Raw genomic sequence first — 22,152 nt, 5'->3', positions numbered from 1 at the left:
ACTAAAAGAGACAAATCAACCGTCGTAACTGAAAATTTCAGAAGTCCTCCCTCAGTAGCGGATAGAAAACGGAGACAGGACATCAGTAAAAGCAGAGAAGTCTGCACTGACACTATCAACCAACCGAACCTGACTGGTATTTATGAAAACCTCTCCCCACAAAGCAAAACACACATTCTTTCCAAGGACACATGAGATAGTCACCAAAACAGACCGCGTGACCGATCTCAGAATATCAGCAAATGTAATCACTAACGCTGGGAAGAAAAGACATCGCAAGAGCTCCTCCAGACATTAAAGGAATTAGAGTATTACAAGCAATATGCCCGGAAATTAGACAACTTGTTTAAAATGACCAAATTCCTTAAAGGACACAAATTATTAAAACTGACAACAGCAGGGGGACACCTGGGTGGCTCAGTTGTTAAGCATCTGCCTTCAGCTCAGGTCATGATCCCAGGGTCCTGGGATCGAGCCCCGCATCTAGCTCCCTGCTGCGCGGGGAGTCTGCTCCTCCCTCTCCCACTCCCCCTGCTTGTGCTCCCTCTCGCACTGTGACTCTCTCTGTTAAATAAATAAATAAAATCTTTGGGGAGCCTGGGTGGCTCAGTTGTTAAACCTCTGCCTTTGGCTCAGGTCATGATCTCAGGGTCCTGGGATCGAGCCCCACATCAGGCTCTCTGCTCAGCAGGGAGCCTGCTTCCCCCCCTCTCTCTCTGTCTGCCTCTCTGCCGACTTGTGAACTCTGTCTGTCAAATAAATAAAATCTTTAAAAATAAATAAATAAAATCTTTTAAAAAGATATTTTTTTAAAAAACTGACAAGAGGGGCACCTGAGTGGCTGAGTTGGTTAAGTATATGCCTTTGGCTCAAGTCATGATCCTGGGGTCTGGGACTGAGCCCCACATCAGGCTCCCGAGGACTCATCAAGGAGTCTGCTTCCCCCTCTCCCTCTGCCCCGCGCCCCGGTCATGTCCTCTCTCCCTCTGCTTCTGCCTCCTGCCCTGCCTACTTGTGCTCTCACTCACTCTCTCTTTCTCTCAAATAAATATTTTTTTTTAAACGCTTTAAAAAAAATGACAAGAGAAGAAGGAGAAAATCTGGACGCTACCTAGAGCAGAAACTGAATTTATACTTAAAACTTTCCCACAAAGAAAGCTCCAGCACAAGATGGCTTCAGGGTTGGAACTCTACCAAATATTTAAGGAGGAAATAATACTAACCTTACACCAACTCTTTCAGGAAAGACAGGCCACCATTTCTCTCATGTAAAAAAAGAAAAAAACATTAGAAGAAAAGAAAGTAGAACAGAATATTCCTCATGCACAGAGAGGTGAAAATCTTTACCAAACAAAATCTAGAAATACAGAAAAAGGCTAGTATCTCAGGACAAACTGGAGTTTCCCAGAAATGCAGGTCAGCCTAACAAAGTTCACTAAGGTCCTTCGCTACGTTAGCAGAGTAAGTACGAAAAACCACATGATCACTTCAACAGAAGGAAAAGCCTTTGACAAAATATCATTTCATAATATTTTCAAAAGACTCGGAAAAGCAAACCATCATCTGACGTCCTGGTCTTCCTCCTCCAGGTCATAAGAAGTCAACCCTCAACCTCTTACTCCATCACATCCCGGTACTCCACGAACGGAAAGACCTAGTGGGGTAAACCAGGAGCTTATTGAACATACGGACTCCCTGGCTGTGGCAGTGGCACTGTCGGCAGCCACCGGAAAAAGGGCGTCTATAAACAGCCAACGGCCGCCATCGGACCTAAGGCTGAGCGCCTGGATCAGCCCCGCCCTCCCCAGCAGTGCCTGGAAGGAGGTTCCAGGCTCCCATCCCGAGGACCCTGACAGTGCAGCCAGTGAAGAAAAGGAAACAAAAGCTGGGCAACGGCACGGAGAGGAGGAAGGCTCTGTTTGTAGATGACACGATCGTGTACGCAGAAACTCCTAAGGCACCCACCGGAGAGCTCGCAGGACGAGCCCGTGAATTCAGTGAGATCGCCAGAAACAGGAGGCACATTACGTTTTCCGGAGGTGGCCACGCCAGCCCCTGCTATCCTGCACGCTCCTTTACTGTGGGGCCACGCCACTCCTGTGCCAAGGGGCCGAGTCCCATTTCCCTCTCCTTGAATCTGGGAGGACTTACTATGGCTTCAACCAAGGTACAGGGAAGTGACACTGTGACTTTACAGGCCCAGTCATGGAACACGCACCCGACACGCTGCTGGCCGCAAATCTTCCTGGCAGCCCGCGCTCTCATGTAAGAAGTCTGACTATCCGACGGCCACAAGGGAGAGGCCACGAGATGGCAGTCACTCTGCAGTCCCGGTCTCGGCCCACCCCCTCCGCCCTGCCTGAGCCCCGGCACCAGGAGCTCCCACATGTATCGCTGAGACCCCAGAGGATTCCAGCCCCTAAGCACCAGCCTGGACCCACCTTCAAGTCTCCCCACCTGAGGCCCCACACGTGGTACACGGAGAAGCAACACACGCCACGTCCTGATTGAAATTCTCATTGCAAGGATCTGTGAGCATAGTAAGATCGTTCTTTACGTCGGGAAATTTTAAGCAATTTGTTACACAACAATGCTAGATAGAGAAGGACATCCGTTTACAAAATCAATTATATTTATGCATAGCAGCAATAAAATTTGAAAAACAAAATTTACAAAGCTATACCATTTAAAGTTGCATCCATAAGCCCAGACAACTCAGAAATAAATTTAACAACATATGAACAAAACCAACACACTGAGAATGACAAAAAGTTTGTGAGGATAAATTTTTAAATGTCTAAGTTTTAAAAACTTGGTATTTTTGATGCTATTGATTCTGGGAAAACTGACATATAGGTTCAACATAATCCCATTCAAACCCCAGCTCCTACTATTTTTTCTAAGGCTTTTCTGGTAGGAAATGACTAACAATAAACTTCATATAGAAACATAAAGGACCAGGATGCCCGGGTGGCTCAGTCGGTGAAGCCTCTGCCTTTGGCTCAGGGTATGATCCTGGGGTCCTAGGATGGAGTCCCACGTCAACACTCCCTGCTCAGCGGGGAGCCTGCTTCTCCCTCTCTCCCAACTCGTGTGCTCACTCTCTCCCTCTCATATAAATAAATAAAATCTTTTTTTAAAAAAAATGCAAAGGACCAAAAATATTCCTGTCAATTTATTTTGGAAAAGAACAAAGTTGGAGAACTCTCTCTACGAGACTCTGAGAAAAGCTACAGTAATTAAGACAGTACGTACTGGCCTAGAGATGCATTAATAGATCAATGGAACAGAACACGGTGTCCAGAAATAGACACACATTTATATAATCATTTGATTTTCAGAAAAGGGACCAAAGCAATCTACTGGGGGAGAAAAAACTGTTTTGGACAAATGATGCTAGTATGCTAACTTGGAAACCTGTATTTTAAAAATGAACCACTCTGCCTTCCTCATACCATACAGAAAAATTAAGTCAAGTTAAAAAGTCAAAATGAAAATTACAAAGCTTCCTGGGGCACCCGGGTAGCTCAGTCCTTAAGCGTCTGCCTTCGGCTCAGGTCAAGATCCCAAGGTCCTGGGATCAAGCCCCGCATCGGGCTCCCTGCATGGTGGGAAGCCTGCTTCTCCCTTTCCTATTCCTCCTGCTTGTGTTCCCTCTCTCACTGTCTCCCTTTCTGTGTCAAATAAGTAAATAAAATCTTTTTTAAAAAATTATAAAGCTTCTGGAAGAAAAACAAAGGATAATCCCCTGGCATGCTGGGGCAGGATTTTTACTTAAATTAGATTTTAAACTTTAAGTTAGGTTACTGTTAGATAAAAAGTACACGCACATCCCAGCAGTACACACACATATCCTAGCACAAATTAGTCCGAGAATGGGAGTGTGGGGCAGCTCGCACCCATGGCTGCTGGGGGTGTTACATAGTACAGCCCGCTTGGGAAAGAAGCCGGGCTGTTTTTCACAAAAACTAAACACACGTCCACAGCATGACCCTACGAGGCTACACCTAGGCACCAGCAGAGAAATAAAGGCCACGTCAACAAGAAGACGTGCGTATGAACGTCCACGAGAAGTTTATTCACAGCAACCAAAGGCCGGAAACAGCGTGGCTTCCACCGAAAGAAGGACGGAGCAGCCAGCTGTGATAGAGTCACACGGTGAAGCACTACTTGGTAATTAAAAGGAATGAACTATTCATTCAGGCAGTGACACGGATTTGACGTTTTTCAACGCTATTGTGAACTGAATTTTTTTAATTTTCATTTTTAAAGTGTTTGCTGCTCAATGACTCATTCCTAATGAATCTTCTGCTGCAGCCCAGTAACCAGCACACTCTCATCTGTTTAATAAACCTTCCTAAATCGCTGCCAGGAACTCTCCGTGTTACCGACGAGGGCCCTCACGAGCCGTCTCTGGAGCTTCCTCCCTGCGCGCAGCACGACCCATCTCACGTCTGACGGAGGAGCTCGTCCGCGCGGGCCGGCTGCCTCCTGCTTGGCTCTTCCAGCCACGGGGCTGGGCACAAGGAGAGCGAGCGTCCTCCCAGCCACCTTTCCCCACTTCTTCTGTGTCCCCGGAGTCGAGCTGGGGAACAACGCCCCCAGGCCTCTGGCCGCCCCAGGCTCTGGCTGGGTAAAGCTCATTTCTAAGGACCCTGGGCCACCGTCCAAGAGTGCCGTGGGCCCCTATCCTTCTCGGTACAGAAAACTCTCCAAGGGCTCCCTCACCCGCTCTGGTTTCCCGTGATACGACTGTCCCCTCTCCTCCGCGGCCTTATCTTCAACAGCTGGTGCACAGCAGCGACATCTGAGGGATAGCGGGCCCTATAGCCTCCCCCCGACCAGGGACAGGGCTGGCAGTGGCCCAGACATCCTCTCGGCGAGTCGCCACGCCACCCTGTTTCCAGGCTTCTCTCTGACAAGTGCCAGGATAACGCAGTCCCTTTCCCCAACACCCGGTCACTCCCAGGCCACCGACCGATTCTCAGAACTGAGCAATACTTCCCCGAGGAAAGGACGGAGCAGACTCGTTATAAAAGGCAGCGGCCCTTTTCTCCCCGAAGACGCCGGCCTGTTAAGTAATGAAGCCAAGAGGAATCGTGGACGGCAGGGAGGCGAGCGGGGCAGCCGTAATTCAGCGGGTACGAGCTCGCCGACAGCCCTGGCGCTAGGGCTGCGGGGCCCCGCAGCGACGGGAAAGGCCCAAGAAGCCCCCCCAAGAGCCTGGAAGGCCTCCCCGCCACACAGAGCCGCGTCCAGAACCTGCCAGCGGGCACCAGCACCGCATCCCAACGGCAGACGGTCCCCAACAGAAGGGGCTCCGGCGGGCTCCACACCCCAACGCCTCCCCACGGCCCTAGCGACGCCTGCCGCGGAGCCACGTCTCACCAGATTGTCTGTCCAACGTTAGTCTCTGGCCGGACCCCTACCGCACCCAAAGAAGGAGGCACACGGGGGACAGACGCAGGAAGCGGACAGGGGCCCGGCTGCGAAGGCAGAGAAACGCACCATGGCCCTAAGTGAGACACCTGCGCCTGAGAGGCATTCAGGGTCAAAGGATCAAAGCGGGTTGAGGGGGTCCCTCCCCAGCACTGAGGATACTCACCACCGAAGCCCAGAGAACAGAGAACGGAAGCCCACGGCCACGGCTTCCACACCAAGGGTCCTGTCCCCCAAGCCGTCTGTGTCCAGCCAGCCCAGGCCACCCCCGCACTGAGCGAACCTCCCCCACACGGCCTGCCAGGCAGATCCACGCGGCCCACACCACCACGAAACAAAGGATCCTCTCCCAATGACACTCACTGTCAAGACAAAACCAGCCATCAGATTAATTAGCAGGTCCCGTGGGCGGGTGACTTCCACCCAGATCTGCCACCTAGACCTCCTAACGAGCTCCTGGTAGGATTCTTCCCCGGCCAGGGCTGTCCGTGCACGGCTGGGCATTCAGTCCCCTGCGCTCATTACCACACCAGACCCCTAAAGAGGCCGCAGCTGCCCCCCGCCCCCTCTCGGGGGCTCACAGCAGCGGATGGCCCCTCTCTAGCCCCACACGCCGCTGCTAAGGGTCGTGCCGATGGCCTCCCTTGGTCGCTCCCAGAGCCAGCAGCAGCCCCCAGACACCACACTGCGAACCAAGTCTCCCGTGAGACTACTTCACCCGGAAAGGCAGCTGCTTCCTTTTCTCCCAGCACTAAGGCCCCTCCATAAAAAGAACATCCCCTAAACGAACCCCAAGTGTGAGGACACCATCCATCAGAAATGAGCAAGCAGGCCCGACGCCCAGGCAGGCCTGGTTATGGGCCTTTCCCGGAGCCGCCAAAGCCGACCCGGCGGCCCAGCCTTGGACCCCGGCCCACTCCCCGCTTCCCCAGGGAATCTGGGCGAGTCCACGGGCCAGAGTCGCAGCGCAGCAGGAGAGCCAATCCCCGACCCTGGTCTGCACGGCTCCGTGGGAACCGCCAGCGCGTCTGTTTCTAGAATGTCCCATACACATAGGAAGGAAGGGAACACACTGGGTGAGCTGGGCGTGGGGTTCCAGACACGGCCAGTAGCTCAACCCTATGTGGTCTGGGGAACAAGTCAGTCGCAGTCTTGCAAGTTCTTCCTGCCTGACCTAATTGCGGAGAGGCAGGAAAGCTAAGGCCTGACTCCGCGGGTCTGAATCCCAACTCCGCAGCTTACTAGCCCCACGGCCGGAGCACCTTACAGTCACGTTGCAGGGGAACCGAAGTGACACCAGCAGTGAACAAATGCAAAGAACCCAGACTAGCGTCTGCCACTGACAGCATCTTCAGGAACTTCCACCAAGTTCTTGCCTCTCCCCTCCCCCCTGCCTTCTACACACGCACACTGACAAGAGGCACTGCTGTCCGTGCACGCACAGTGATGTCATGGCGGATGGTGTCTCCTGGTAAATGCATCCACTCGTCCCTCGGCCGTGATACTCTTTATCCCAAATAATGCTTTCTGCCTGAAACTCCACTTCCTGTCCTAGTGCGGAAGAGCCACCCGGCGCCCAGCTCCCATCTGGGTTAGTGCTGATCCGCTGCGTTTCTCCCAACTCCCTCCTTCCTGCCGTTTAGGAATCTCGTGTTTTAGGTGAGTGACTTGTGAGCACTGTACGGCTGGATCCTGCTCGCAAATGCAGCTGGCCTGACAGCTACCCCCTGCGGAACACCGAACACAGCCCGTCTCACCGGCCTCTGCTCCTCCTGCCGCAGCCTGCCTCCCCCGAACTGTCTGCCCCGACAACTCATCGGTCCGTCGCCAGCCATTCCCGTGACGTTCGCTCCAACCTCCCGCACGAAGGGGCTGTACACTGGTTTCTGCAGGTGTGATTTTTTAAGGTGTGGTCTTTCTTGAGATTTATTTAGTGACCGTAAAAGCCCATGTCTCTCACAGGTGCCAGAAAGTTCCAGGCCACCACGTGTGTGCACCGGGGCTCCCGCAGCATGTCTTCCCATCCGGGGCCTGTTGTCCCTTCTGTCCGGCCCTAAGCTCTCTTCCAAATCCACGCCTTCCCCCGGTGCTGCCCCCACCCCCGGAATTTCTCCTTCTACTTCGATTAACCCTCATCCGCTGTGTCTGATGAACTGTCAATGCCAGCGACCCTAAGTCTGGTAGCCAGAGGTTCTGTCGGGCTCTTTCCAACAACCTGTGAGCTCCTCTCTCAGAGCCTTGTTCTTCATGGTAATGACTTGTTTGGGGTCCAGTCACGTCACTGCCGCAGGATGCCGAGTCCCTCGGGTGAGTCCAGGCTAACCACGGTGACGGCTGAGTTCACTCCAGGCCACGCTCTCTGCCTCGTTCTTTTTCCGTCGTGAGCTCACCTTCTGGGGGCTCTTCCGTGGGAAAATCGCAGGCCTGTGCCAGGAGAGCAGCCCCCAGGGCGGCAGTTCTCGGGGACAGTCACCCCACTGCCGCCATCCATGAGACCCTTCCGAGCAGTCCCTGAGAGCAAAACCATGTTCCTACCAACAGCAGCGGTACTTACCTTCATGGCTGTGTCGCTGCCTGCACGGCCAACACGAAAGGTGAGACGGCGACACACTGGCCTGAGTGCAGGTGGTGTGACAAACTGTACTCTTAGTGCCACACACTCACGGTGGAAAAAGGAAAAAAAGGCAGTTTCGCTGAAGGACGTTCTTGATGAAGTTCCTAATTTTAGGATTACTATTGCATCAGATCCTGACCTTGACGTAACCATCTTTCAACACCCGGTGTGGCGAGGCGGGAAGAGCACAGACAGCGCTCGAGATGAGCACCAAAGAACACTGCTTTCTTCTCAAGCGCCCCTGGCCGGCTGCTGGAGCCGGAGCGGAAGGAGATCGCATTCTTCCAGAAACCTCATTTTCGCTAGAGGAAATGACTAACAGGCAAACGGGTTATTCAAACTTGGGTACTTGGCAGACACTTTCCCAAAAATGAACAAAGACTGTCATTTCAAGGAAAACAATCGACACTATGCGTTGCCAATAATAATATTTGAGCATTTAAGCCAAACTCTGAATGTTGAAGAACTTCTGTCTGCCACTCTGGGCGTATAGCTTCTGACGAGACGGCGGGAACGCGCCCAGACGGATACGGCGCGATGAAGCGTGGCAGCGTCTACAAGGTCGGCACGCCTCCATCAGCCCATATTCCCCAAATGGCCAGCGTCCGACGGTACTGAACCACGTGTGGACGAAACACCCGCTCCAAATGCCAGACAGCCCAACGGACTTGGACGTCCCCGAGCACAAAATGGCGGCCAACATGGCGTCAGCCGTCACGCGGCAGGGCACCTGCAGGAAGCCACCTCGTGCTAAGCTGTGTCCTAGTGTCCACGAGCAAACACCCATGGTGGTCGGAGAGTGTAACGAAAACCCCCCTCCCTCTCCCAACGCCCTGCCTGTGGGAGGCCCGACCGTTTCCACACGCTCCCACGGAAACCACATCTGTCTGCGGACGGAGAATCCGGTGTCTCCCGGGAAGTCAGACCTTAGACCGCCTGACCACAGGGGACTATGGGGCCTTCCTTCTCACGAAATAGTTACGTTTCAGAAAATATTCATTTACCACCAAGATACGCTGTTTATAATAAAGCCTCTAACGGATTCATCATTGTTATTTTAAGATAAATTACTAAATTTTTTAAAGGATCTCTAGTTGCTAACATAGCAAATGCCGCTAGAACTCACCTGCATGAGTCAATGCTCTTTGAGCTCCTCGGGACTCTGGAAGACTTTAAAGTAGCCCCGAGACACGGAACGTGAGCGCCTCGGCAGGAGACCCATTGTACTTCTACTTCTAGCAGCCCCGGGTGTCCCTACGCAGGCCCCACTTTATCTCATTTCTACCCCTCGCCAGGGCGATAAAACCTTACCTTCTGGCATTACCGTGATGGCTCCTTCAAACCCACCGGCACCCACTAGTGGGGTCATCCTTCCTGGGTCTGGGTGACTCTGCCTCGGCGAGGAGGCTCCCCATCTCAGACACTTCTTGCTCAACATCACCCAGCGCCTCCAGACATGTGCAGCAGGGAGGGTGCAGCTTCTCCTCGGGCCTCGTCTGTCACCGTCCTGTGACCAGAGCACCCCAACCCCCACAACTCTGATGCCCCTCCCCCAGAACGCCCAGAACTCTGCCCTCCGTCTGCAGCCCACTCCCTGCACCTCTGGCCACCAGGACACGCACCCCACGGGGACAGCAGGTCGGTGGCTGTGCAGAGCACCCGTACACAGCAGGTGCTCACCACGCTCCGGCCTAATGCAGAACAGAGTCCCAGACTGACACCCCCAGGGGACCCCAACACACAGACGTGGTTTTTGCCGTCTAGAACGTACCCAGCAAAAGGGAAGTCATTTCCACCCATTCCAGCTGGACACGGTTATAGAGCAGAGTAGAAAACCACAGGCTCCGGGGCTCACAGGCAGGTCCCTGCAAACGCTCTCTGACCCCAGGCAAGGGATCTGTGTGCGTGCAGCGTATGGCATCTGCTCTGCTGTGACGCTCAAGAGCCATTCGGGGCACACAAGCCGTCACTGCCGCACCGTGGTCCCACCGTGGCCACCAGCTGACGGCGGGAGGCCCCCTCACCGCGGCTGAGGAGAGCGGGACAGCCGCCGCACAGATGTGGCACAGCGACCCAGACTCCCTGTGGTCTCTCTGGCATGTGGATTGAGCATAACACAACAGACAGCCCTGAACTTCCTCACGTGCAAGGAACAGGCAAAGGCCAGGCTGACAGGGCCGCAAGCATGAGTTCTTGGTGGCTTTCGACCAGGGCAGTGACGTGCTGAGAAGGGGCTCCAGGAAGATGGTTCTCGTGTGGTCCAGACAGCGACGAAGTCCAGGCAAGCCCAGGAGTATGAGCCCACACACAGCAACAGAAGCTTCCAGCTCCTTGGGACGCGGACACCCGGTCCGTCCTTCCTCCTGCTCCTCTGTCCCCTTGTCCACACAAAGCAGCAGGGACACCCGCACACACCCAACAGCCCCCAGAGGAGCTCGCCTCATCTCAGGGGATGACAGACCTCCCCGGGTCCCCCATGCTGGTAACTGGCACCCTCAACACTGCTCACGTCAAGGCTCTGGCTCCCAGTGGTGTGCAGGGCATGGTGAGTGCGCGTGCCTGGAGAGTGCCACACGCGCGCACACACAGACACACACACACACACACACACACACACACACACACACTCTGGTCCAAGGCCATCCCCTCGGATGGCAACCCTCGGCAGGGAAATGAAAAGCCAGTGTCACTTCCAGTGTACGGCTGATTTTACTCACAAATAGAAGCAGGATAATCTTGGATTTAAATGGCAGGAATTCCATCACTCACAATCCGAGAAGTGACATTTGAAATTTATAAAGTCCCACATTATCATTCAATCCCTTTTCTAAAGGGGAAGAAAAAGTCGTCCGTTTCGGGAGAGAGACTAACACGTGTGAATACATCAACAATGGAGGGGTGACAAACCCACGCCGGGGCCCGAACCGAGCGGGCGTGTTTTTCTCTGTCCAACGCCAACAAGGCTCCTATTCATTCCTACGGGAAGGGCCTCCACTCGCTCTGTCGCTCCTCGGTCAATAAATGTAAGGTGAGGCCGCCCCGTTCTCCCCCACACAGTCACACTGGCTAATTCCGCAAATTAAACCTCAGGGCCCGATCTGGAGAATACATCATGTAAGCGTCTTCCACGGTCCCCACCCCTGGGGCATCTCTGGAATGAACCCACCCCATGAGGGCCCACAGAAAATCTCCATCACCCAAACCCTGCTGTGGGCTCTACACCCCGCCCCTTACCGTCTCCCCTCTGCCAAGTCTCACCGCATTCCCCAATCGGGTCCTCAGGAGCACGTGCCTTACGCCCCCTCCAGGTCTACCCTGTACCCCACACGGAGCTCCTGGGAGGCCTCTGCCTGACACGCTCCGCCCTCCCCAGGAAGGCACGCAGCCCCTAGCACAGAGCGTGCATGTCGGAAAGGCTCGTGGGCACAGAGCCAGCCTAAGGTGGTCCACACCCCACCGGGGGGTCCCATCTACCCTGGCCATGGACTGCGACATCGAGAGGCTCCAGTCCCCCTTCCCGCTCTGCTGTAGGGTCCTTCCCCCAAACCCCTTCCATGAAATCACCCCTGGCCCTGGGACACCTGCAGCCTTTCTGCAAAAATCTCCACCATCCGTCCCGAAGGGCACCAAGTCCAGCAGAGCCCCGACCACGGGCAGCAGGGCTTCCGGCAGCCTGTGCTTCCCTCCGGGACTGGGCACAGCCGCCGTCCCCAACAAGCAGACCCCTGGGCTGGGGCCAGCACAGACCATGGGTCCAGCTGCTCAGGGACCCCGGGTGACAGGTGAGGCGCTGAGGCCCTAACTCCAACGCCCTGTAAGGGACGAGCTGCCCTGAATGCAGCTCACCAGGCACGGCCAATGATCACAGCGGCTCATGGGCGACAACCCACATGGTGCTGGTACCACCTGGCGTCACCAGGAGCAGAGCTGGGGAGCTCGGAGCGCGTGCGGGCCAGACTCTGCGGGGCAGGGGAGAGCCCCAGGCCCCGGAGCCCTCCACTGCTGCAACCCTCAGGACACCACAGCCGTCTGCAGGAGCAGGGGTGTGCGGGCACGCGCGGGGGTATGCGGGCACGCGCAGGGGTGTGCAGGCACATGCACGCGCGGTCCGTCTCGGACCCTGTGGAGGAGGCAGCGTCCAGCGCAGGGAGGGAGGGTGGCCGAGCGGGGCACAGAGGCAGGCGCACGGTCAGGCCCGGGGTTCCCGCCCCCATGACACCGGCTTCGGCTGCGGGGCGGCGTCCGCTGGGGCTCACCTGAATACCGTCCAGCAGCTTGCTCATGCACCAGTATGTGTCGGCCTCGACGTTGCGCAGCACGTCCGCGGGCACGCGGGAGACGTCGGCGGCGTCCACCTCCTCCTCCTCTGCGCGGGAGCATGCAAGAGACAGCGAGCGGTTAGCCCAGGGGTCGCTCCGCGGGGCGGGCGGGGCGCGGCGGGGGGGGGGGGGGGGGCGGCAGGGTCACGCTGAGGGCGAGGTCATGCCGCCGGCAAGGTCACACTGCGGCCCATTTTTCTCGGTCTAACTACATGGCTCCTAGGCTTCCACCCCAGCACTTAATGGTTCTCTATTTTAATACCTAATTAGTTGCAGGTAATTAATATTCTAAGTCCTCTTCAATTAATTAGCATAATTAATATATTCTAATTATTGCATCTCAGGCATTTCATCTCCTGACAAGACAGCACCAAAAAACCTTACTTATTCCTAACAGACCTGAGAGGTTTTTTCACAAGTTTTTTAAAATTCTGCTTCTCGTGTGGTCACATATTCATCAGACAATAATTTCTCTTAGAACTGATTCCCCAGGTGAGGGCTTCCAAAACCACACCGGGCAGAGACCCTGCGGCCACAGGCGGGCCCCCACGGAGGCAGGAGCCTGGAGAAAAATTAGAGGCCACAGGGCTCTGAATGGTCACTTTCTTCGAGTATAAAAAACCCAAGAAAGAACATAATTAAACCTTTTAAAACGCAAAACAGACACTTAATTGAAACAGCCTATCAGACGTCTCAACAAACAATTTTAGGTCCTTACAAAGCCGCTCTCATCCAGCACAACACATAAATGTTTTAAAACTTGTGTGTTCTCTTTTTTCCTTTTATTTACCCGTGTTTGATTTTGCAAACATGCAGGGCCTCTGCAAGGAAACGTTCCCGAGAAGAAACACTCCCGCGAGAGCACGTCTGGGAAGGTGTGAGTCGGCCGACCACGACTCGGCGAACACCGTCGGCTCCCGCCTGCTGAGCAGCGAGGAACGAGGAGGGGCCGGGCTCCCCTCCCCACGGCTCGATGTCCTCGCTCATGAACCCCGTCTCACGTCTGCCAGCCCCACCACCGCGCCCCTTGACACAGGTGCAGAGAACACAGCACGCATGGCCCGCGGGGCAGCCCGTGGTGGCGTGGCCAGGCCACGGGCCCTCCAGAGAGGCGGCCCAACACAGCCTCGCCTCACATCACAGCCACGGTGAAGCCCTTCCACTCCACTCGCTCCCTATTCGCGACAGACAACCTGACACTGACAACAGGCCGGGCGAGTCCCAACCCAAGCCGGCCAGGCCCTATGTGTGGGCCACACAGGTCCATGCAGGCAGGCCCAGCCCTGGACACACAACCGGCCCAGCCACAGCCACGAGGACCCCGTCCCAGCCAGGGCTGCTCTCAGTCCCGTCACTGCACGTCCCTGGGGCACACGGGAGCCCTCTGCGGGGGCAGAGGCCGGGCAAGTCCCTCCACTCCCGCTCCCCCCTTCACTCCCCCACTCATTCGACAAGCACTTCTGTGTTCTGGTTTCATTCCAGGGATGTATCTGATTGAGATGCAGTTCACATACCATAAAATTCACCTTTTTACAGCACGCAATTCAGTGGGCTTTAGTATACTCACGGAGTTGGATAACCATCACCGCCACATAATTCCAGAACATTCTCACCACCCCAAGCCAGCAGGCACTCCCCATCCCCCAGCCCCTGGCAGCCGCCCCTCTGTGCTCTGCCTCCATGGAGCTGCCGATCTGGACATTCCACGTGATGGGAAGGGACAGAGCCTTCGTGTCTGCTTCCCCTCACTCAGCACCCTGCCCCCAGGGCCATCCTGGCCCCAGCCAGGGCCGGCACCTCAGTCCTTTCCACAGCAGAAGAACATTCTGACATATGGATGGGCCACAGTGCCTACGACTTGTCCCATGGGGCAACGCGACAACCGCAGCAGGTGCTCCCCACGTGGTGGCTCCAGGGCCTTGGACACAGAGACCAGTAAGAGACAGGCCCTTCCAGAAGCTCAGAGCCCCTCCCTCTGATGCAGGACTGGGATGAAGAGCGTCTCCGGGCTGGCCTGCCTAGCTCTGAGCGCCCTCCTCTCAGTCTCTTAGTCTGAGCCCACGGGGGTCCCATGCCCCGTCCCAGTTGCTCTGGGGTCTATGGGCGCTCCCACCCACAGCCGGGCACAGCTCTGCCTCCCGGCCACAGCCCAGCAAGGTGCCCGGCCTCAGAACTCGGCTGTCCCAGAAGGCCAACGTCTGGCCTCCAACGAAGCCCCACTGTGACCTGCAGGAATGCCGGCTCTGAGGTCCTGGGGCAGCCGAGGCGGCAGGCACCAACTCCGCCCATCTACAGAGGAGGAAACATGGCCTCCCCGGGCTCATGCCGAGCACGCGAGGGCCACCTGGCGTGACACCGTCCTGCTGCAAGAGCAGGCTGGTGGGCACAAGCATGAGCGGCCTCCTCCGGCTCCGGCGGACTCAGGTCCACATCCCCTCACCCTGGAGCAGCTCTGATTTTATCCCCCGTCTCCGGGAAGGGACTCCTCATGACAAGCTTGCCATCGACGCATTCTCTGCTTCCACGGCCTTCAAAGCACCAAGAAGTTGCCTCAGCTGGTGCAACAGAGCCTGCCCGGGCCTCCAGCTCCTCCCCAGCTCACAGAGGCAGTGGGCTCCCCAGTGCAGGAGCACAGGACGCAGGCCTCGGAGAGGTTTCTCGCTCTGCTGAGCTGGCTTACTGCCTCATGCCAGGAAAGGTCAGCTGGGCAGCCTCTTTCTGGTGTCACCTCTCACAGCGGGCCATTTGTCACTCTTCAACGTAATGAAGTGATGGCATTTAACTCAGAGAACTCCTATGCCAATCTGTCTTCCTAAAGGCCGAGAGAATCAGGATGACCCTTATTGTCCGAACGAGATAAATATCTGTCCTCCCGGAGAAAACATCTGCCGACACAGGAGAAGGTGCAGAGGGCAGCACAGACCACTCTGGAAGGGCTGCATCATGGGCACAGGGTCAGAGCTGAAAAAAGAACACCCCAATATTGGCGCAGTTGCTACAGGGTCCTCCTGGGGGGTCCCCACAGGAAATGGGGCTCCAGTGGTTCCTGGGGACACAACCCAGACCAAACCAACAGCAGAATCAGCATGTTCAGCACGGATCCCATCGATCAGAGGCTAACTTCCTGCACCATCTGCCACCAGGCCCAGGAGACTCGACGCTGTGGGGTGGGAGGGGTCCTCAGAGGCATACCCTGAAATGGCCATCAGTCGTGACAGGCTACAACTCAAGCCCCACCGAATCCAAAGGTAACATGCGCCTCCCACCAGGGCATGCTGCCTCCGCGTCCCGGCGGCGAGGAGGGGGATCAGGCAGGGCAGGAACCTGAGTGGAGAGCCACCAGGGAAGCCCTGGGCCTGAGGAGCCCTGTGGTCGGCAGCCGCAGGGCCGGGGCCGGGGCAAGAGCTGGGGCTCTCAGGGCCAACCCCTCCGGGCCATGGGGCTGTGCAGTAGCTAATTCTGACCTACACCAGCAGATGCTCCACAAGCTGCTCGAGGCTGCCGGCTGGCAGAGGAGCAGGAGGCCGCACAGGACACCCAGGCACCACAGTCCCCAACACCGCATCCACAGCATTCTCCCAGCCAGGCAGGACTAACAGGCCCCGGAAGCCAGCACAGGGAAGCTACCCCGGGCCCCTGAACGTGGCACTGGTACCAAACACATGGTCCCCAATGATGGAATTTAAGCCAACCTGTTGCTTCTGAAATTGGGGCTGGATTCCACGTCCCACTCGACCCCGTCAGCACAAACACCAGCACCATGCACGCACCACCATCGGAGAACAGCCCCAGCCTGCTCTCCGTGCTGCCCACAGTGCCACCGATCAGGGCCCAGCCCTGCACCCTGGGGACACCAGGCTGAGAAAGCTGGGAGCCCTGGTCCCCAGACAGAGTCACCAGGAGACAAAAACACGCACAGGGGCGCAGAGAAGCACGGCCCAGCCCCAAACAGGTGACCCGCTGTCTCAAGGGGGTCACAAGCGCATATGCCAGCACAGGACGTAGAAACAGCCATTTAATTTATAAAATATCTCACTTGCCTTCTCAAACCACGAAACGGCTTTAGGGAGTGATTTAAATAAATTCTTTGAAAATGTAATGCTGCCATATTATTGTTGAAAAAGCAGTTTGTAAAATAATCCCATCCTTATCCACGACACCATTTATATCGCGAACTCCAGCCCTCACCTGTCTGTACACACGAGCACTGCTCAGAAAGACGCCAGCGACAGGTCCGTGCTGCCCCGGGAAAGAACGTCGGGGCGGCAGTAAGTACAACTCTTCCCATTTTGTAGAAAGGCAAAGAGCAAAAAGAGAACACACGTTTTCACCAGTAACAGTCATGACTTTCGCAACATGGAAAAACATACTGCTTACGCCGCTGAGATCATGTCACGGAGGTCTACCTTCCCACAGATGGCCTGAGAGAAAAAGTTCCCAAGGGCGGTGGGGCCCTTCAAAGTGCTCTGAGAAGCTCGTGGGGCACGGGGGGGTGAGGGCAACTGGGGTAGGGACTGCTGCCATCCGGGGCCGGGTCAGCACGCCCACCCTACAGGGGTGAACGGCACCACACAAGGAGCCCACCCAGAGAGGTGACTAGGCCAGCAGCCTGGTGGGCACGTGGTCGGCGGAAGGACAGGTAGATAAAAGGAACCAATAAAAGCACAGAGGACAGGGGCGCCTGGGGGGCTCAGTGGGTTGGACCTCTGCCTTCCGCTCAGGTCATGATACCAGGATCCTGGGATGGAGCCCTGCGTCGGGCTCTCTGCTCAGCAGAGAGCCTGCTTCCTCCTCTCTCTCTGTCTGCCTCTCTGCCTACTTGTGATCTTTGTCTGTCAAATAAATAAATGAAATCCTTAAAAAAAAAAAAAAAAAGCATGCAGAACATTCAGCCACATAAAGAAAAACCACATGGGGATACAACCTCTACTCTGCTGTATCCAAAAAGCTATCTTATATACACAAAGACCAGAAATTTCTTGTCCACGTTTCCACGTCCAGAAAACCGGCAGGGTCAGTGCTGGGTAGAGAAGAGGCAGGTTGATGGGCTCAAGGCCAAGTCCATCGCGTGACGAGGCTGCTCGCCGGACAGCACGTCACCCACCACCACGGGCGGACAGGGCGCGTCCTCAGGGGCCAGGGCCCACCACACCCGAGACAGCTCTCAGAGGGAAGCAGCCCGGCTGACACTCAAAGGACCCGCAGGAGGGTCGTGGGCCGGGAGCAGCCGCGCCTGGCAGTGAATGGAGTCCAGCTGGCAACACTGGCCTCCAGTCCCGTGGAAATGGAGCAGCATGAAGGCCTCTGACTCTGTAGGGAGAGGAGGCAAGCGCCGCCACAACCCCAGAAGAGCACAGCCTCATGGGTGAAAACACTCCCACAGTCATAAAACACGTGGTGGGCAAGAGAGCCCGTCAGTACCACAAGCTCCCCCAAGCTCTGGGTCTCCCCTCCAGGACAACACCGGCCCGCTTCAGCGAGACCCTGACATGGGCCCCAGGAACGGCCACGGGATCCCATAAGGGCCAGGATGTGCTGGAACGTAAAGAGGCCTGGCACGTGGCCGGGCTCTGCCTCACCGCAAACCAAATGGGGAGCTTTGGAAATCAGAAAGGGAGAAAAACCTCAAATTTAAACAGAGCGTGTGACGCGGGATCAGTGTGGTAAGGGTAGATGGAGCCTCACCAGGCTCGAGGTGTGGGGAGAGCCGGCACCTGCGGGTGAGCCGCACAGGTCAGGGAGGGGAGCCCGCCACGGCTGTCACGGCCGCATTCATCACCCGCATCACACAAACCCTGCAATGAACCTCTTCACATAATCAGGAGCTTAACTGGTCATCAAAAACATTCTCTCCTTCGTAAGCCAGCTGGAATCACGCCACGGTCTAATCTTCTGCATTGCCCAACTTGGGAGTTTTAAATTTGAAAGCCTGACACTTCGGTGATGGAGGTTTTAGCACTTAATTACACAGATTTGGGTTCCAAGGCAAAGGGAAAAGTCCCGCTTCGGTAAGAGAGGGGCCGCCACTAAGACCATCAATTCACAAAACTCTGCGGCTCAACAAGAACAAGTAAGGTCACCACCAAGTTGGCTCAGCGGGTGAATGTTTAATGTTAATATAAATAACGTCCGGCTCAAGGTTACAAACTAACCACCGTCAGAGTTCCCAATTCTGGCATGCGGCTACAAACCTGCAGCCCACAGACACGGACACACGGTCAGTGGACGACGGGACACCAGCATGTGACGGCCACAAGTCAAGGACAAACCAAGGCCGATGCCCTCGCTATGAGCCAGGCAAGATGGCATGACGCGGCCACATCCAACTACCCATCTCTCAGCCCGCAGCGGACCCCAAACAACGAGAACCCAGCAGCACCACTCTGCTTCTCGTCCACCTCCACCCCAAGCACACCCGCAATCGGGGGTCCCCAACCTCGTGCAAACCGCAAGCCGGGGACGGCTCAGACGGGGCAGCTGTTCCTCTCTCTGGAGGAGCGCCCTGCGACCTGACTCCAGGCCCAGGAGAGCCCCCAACAGCTCCTGGGGAGCACCAATCACAGACCCCGTGTGGTACTGAGGGACAGGGGAAGGGAAAGTCTGTTTCTTTAATGATCCTCCTCTCTGTGATGCCATTTTTGTAAGTGAAAAAAGTCTGAATTTCACAAACTCTTTTGGCTTGACTGGATCTCTGATGTTCATTAACGCTGGGAGTCGGAGTTTTTGTAACTGAGATGCTACTGGTTGAAATACTGACTGACTCTACGAACGTGAATCGAGTACTTCCGTGTGTCAGAAACCGGCCGGGGGAGAGGTGGACACGGAACAGCCACCACGAAGCCCAGAGGAAGGGCTGCCCGCGCTCACTCGCCAACCCGCTCCAATGCACTCACGCCCTGTTTACTGGCCTTGCTCACGGTGTTGCTTGACCAGACTGACATACACAGCAATGTCAATAAAGAGCTGGCCACGTGGCAAGTGAGTGATGTGACAAGGGACGGGGGCAGCATGGCAGGTGCAGAAGAGCGGAGTCCCCGCCCCTGGAGAGGGTGGCCTTGGGAGGCATTGGGGCTGAGCCCTAGAAAGTGGCAGCATCAAGCACAGGGCATGAGGGGACATAGGGGCCGGGGAGGAGGCGGCAGAGCCCAGAGCCAGTAAGCCTGCAGGATGTCCCCATGACCCAGGCAGGGACAGCTCACGAGGACCATGACACCGCAGCTGCAGGCGCTGGACTCCTGAGCTGGGCTTCCTTCTGGAGGAAAGGGGGAGCCCCTGGAGACGTGTGCCCATCCGAGTAACTCCCCCACAAGTCGAGGTGCAGATGTGCCCATCTGGGGACAGCGCTGTGGAAACAAACGGAGGTGGGGGGAGGGGGATGCTCCCAGCACAGCCCGCAGCGTCGGTGGTATCGTGGTAGCATCGCTGCCTTCCAAGCACAGCCCGCAGCGTCGGTGGTATCGTGGTAGCATCGCTGCCTTCCAAGCACAGCCCGCAGCGTCGGTGGTATCGTGGTAGCATCGCTGCCTTCCAAGCACAGCCCGCAGCGTCGGTGGTATCGTGGTAGCATCGCTGCCTTCCAAGCACAGCCCGCAGCGTCGGTGGTATCGTGGTAGCATCGCTGCCTTCCAAGCACAGCCCGCAGCGTCGGTGGTATCGTGGTAGCATCGCTGCCTTCCAAGCACAGCCCGCAGCGTCGGTGGTATCGTGGTAGCATCGCTGCCTTCCAAGCACAGCCCGCAGCGTCGGTGGTATCGTGGTAGCATCGCTGCCTTCCAAGCACAGCCCGCAGCGTCGGTGGTATCGTGGTAGCATCGCTGCCTTCCAAGCACAGCCCGCAGCGTCGGTGGTATCGTGGTAGCATCGCTGCCTTCCAAGCACAGCCCGCAGCGTCGGTGGTATCGTGGTAGCATCGCTGCCTTCCAAGCACAGCCCGCAGCGTCGGTGGTATCGTGGTAGCATCGCTGCCTTCCAAGCACAGCCCGCAGCGTCGGTGGTATCGTGGTAGCATCGCTGCCTTCCAAGCACAGCCCGCAGCGTCGGTGGTATCGTGGTAGCATCGCTGCCTTCCAAGCACAGCCCGCAGCGTCGGTGGTATCGTGGTAGCATCGCTGCCTTCCAAGCACAGCCCGCAGCGTCGGTGGTATCGTGGTAGCATCGCTGCCTTCCAAGCACAGCCCGCAGCGTCGGTGGTATCGTGGTAGCATCGCTGCCTTCCAAGCACAGCCCGCAGCGTCGGTGGTATCGTGGTAGCATCGCTGCCTTCCAAGCACAGCCCGCAGCGTCGGTGGTATCGTGGTAGCATCGCTGCCTTCCAAGCACAGCCCGCAGCGTCGGTGGTATCGTGGTAGCATCGCTGCCTTCCAAGCACAGCCCGCAGCGTCGGTGGTATCGTGGTAGCATCGCTGCCTTCCAAGCACAGCCCGCAGCGTCGGTGGTATCGTGGTAGCATCGCTGCCTTCCAAGCACAGCCCGCAGCGTCGGTGGTATCGTGGTAGCATCGCTGCCTTCCAAGCACAGCCCGCAGCGTCGGTGGTATCGTGGTAGCATCGCTGCCTTCCAAGCACAGCCCGCAGCGTCGGTGGTATCGTGGTAGCATCGCTGCCTTCCAAGCACAGCCCGCAGCGTCGGTGGTATCGTGGTAGCATCGCTGCCTTCCAAGCACAGCCCGCAGCGTCGGTGGTATCGTGGTAGCATCGCTGCCTTCCAAGCACAGCCCGCAGCCCGCATCGGCTACTGAAGCAGAAGGGAGAGTCCCCGCCCCGCCCCTGACGCTCCTCCAGTGAGGAAAGCCTGAGAGAGGACACATCAGCGCCACACCATGAAATGGCAGGCACCGGACCGCCCGCGGCCAAGGACAGCTGGTGGCGCCCAGCATGCTCACCCTCAGCATTTCCGGCACGGGGGTTGCCGGCCGCACCCCTCCCCACTCTGCATACGGCATCCTCACGCCCGCTGGCCCCTGTAGGACACGGTAAGGACCGCAGCCGCCACCCTCTCCACGTCCCCGGCCACAGCAGGGCCTCGGTGACCGCGTGGCGAGCGAGGGCCTGAGTGGCCAGCCGGGAGCTCACGGTCTAGGAAGGACGAGGAAATACAGGCCCAGCTGCTGCCAGAACGCAGGGAACGGGATGCCAAGCTACTCCCAAAGAATGGAAAGAATTTAATCCCAATTTCTCCAGTTAAGACAAACACCCAAAGTAGTGCTAAACGTTAAGAAAACGCGTCAAGTCCAACGTGCGTCTACTGATGACGATGTCACCAACACCCCGTCAGCAGGAGTCCCCCCAAACCGAAGGCGCCACCCCGCAAACAGCATCCCACACGAGCAGTAGGCTCTGCCCACCGCCCTGCCGCGCAAGCCCAGCGCTCTCTGAAAAGAAGGCAAAACTGCTCTCTAACTGGAGCCCCCTGGAAGGCTCTGATGGTCGCCGAGCTCGCGTCCCGTTTCTCGGCGAAGCCCGATGCCTGCGTGCACCCAGCGTCCCACTGCAGCGGGCTGCACCCGGTGCCCGTGCGCCTCCTGCACCCCGCCAGCCTTCGCGGGACACGCATGTCCCTGGAGCCTGCAAGGGCCTCCGGAGACATGGTGCGGCTGGGAACCTCGCGCCAGGGCACAGGACGAAAGCCTCCCTTCACGAAGAGTCACTGCATGGATGGATTTAGGCCCGAGCTGTTTGTTCACCTGGATGGAGGAGGCCCGCAGCTACAAGCTTCTCTCTGAAGGCGGGACACTCTGCAGAGACGCCCTCCTCCCGCAGGCAGGCGGCAGACCCGCAAACA

At 56.9% G+C, this 22,152-nt stretch overlaps 1 protein-coding gene across 6 annotated transcripts in view; it reads right to left on the bottom strand.

Moving 5' to 3' along the window:
* TBC1D22A (TBC1 domain family member 22A) overlaps positions 1 to 22,152 on the bottom strand; it is a 297,090-nt gene that overhangs the window by 120,011 nt on the left and 154,927 nt on the right. For all 6 annotated transcript variants that reach the window (XM_059187298.1, XM_059187302.1, XM_059187299.1 and 3 more), the window contains one exon: positions 12,310 to 12,419. In XM_059187298.1, coding sequence (XP_059043281.1) covers positions 12,310 to 12,419 — 110 coding nt within the window. The remainder of the gene's footprint in view (positions 1 to 12,309; positions 12,420 to 22,152) is intronic.

The sequence above is a fragment of the Mustela lutreola genome, chromosome 8 (genome assembly GCF_030435805.1).
Source record: "Mustela lutreola isolate mMusLut2 chromosome 8, mMusLut2.pri, whole genome shotgun sequence".
Lineage (NCBI taxonomy): Eukaryota > Metazoa > Chordata > Mammalia > Carnivora > Mustelidae > Mustela > Mustela lutreola.
This window is presented reverse-complemented; position numbering and strand designations above follow the sequence as displayed.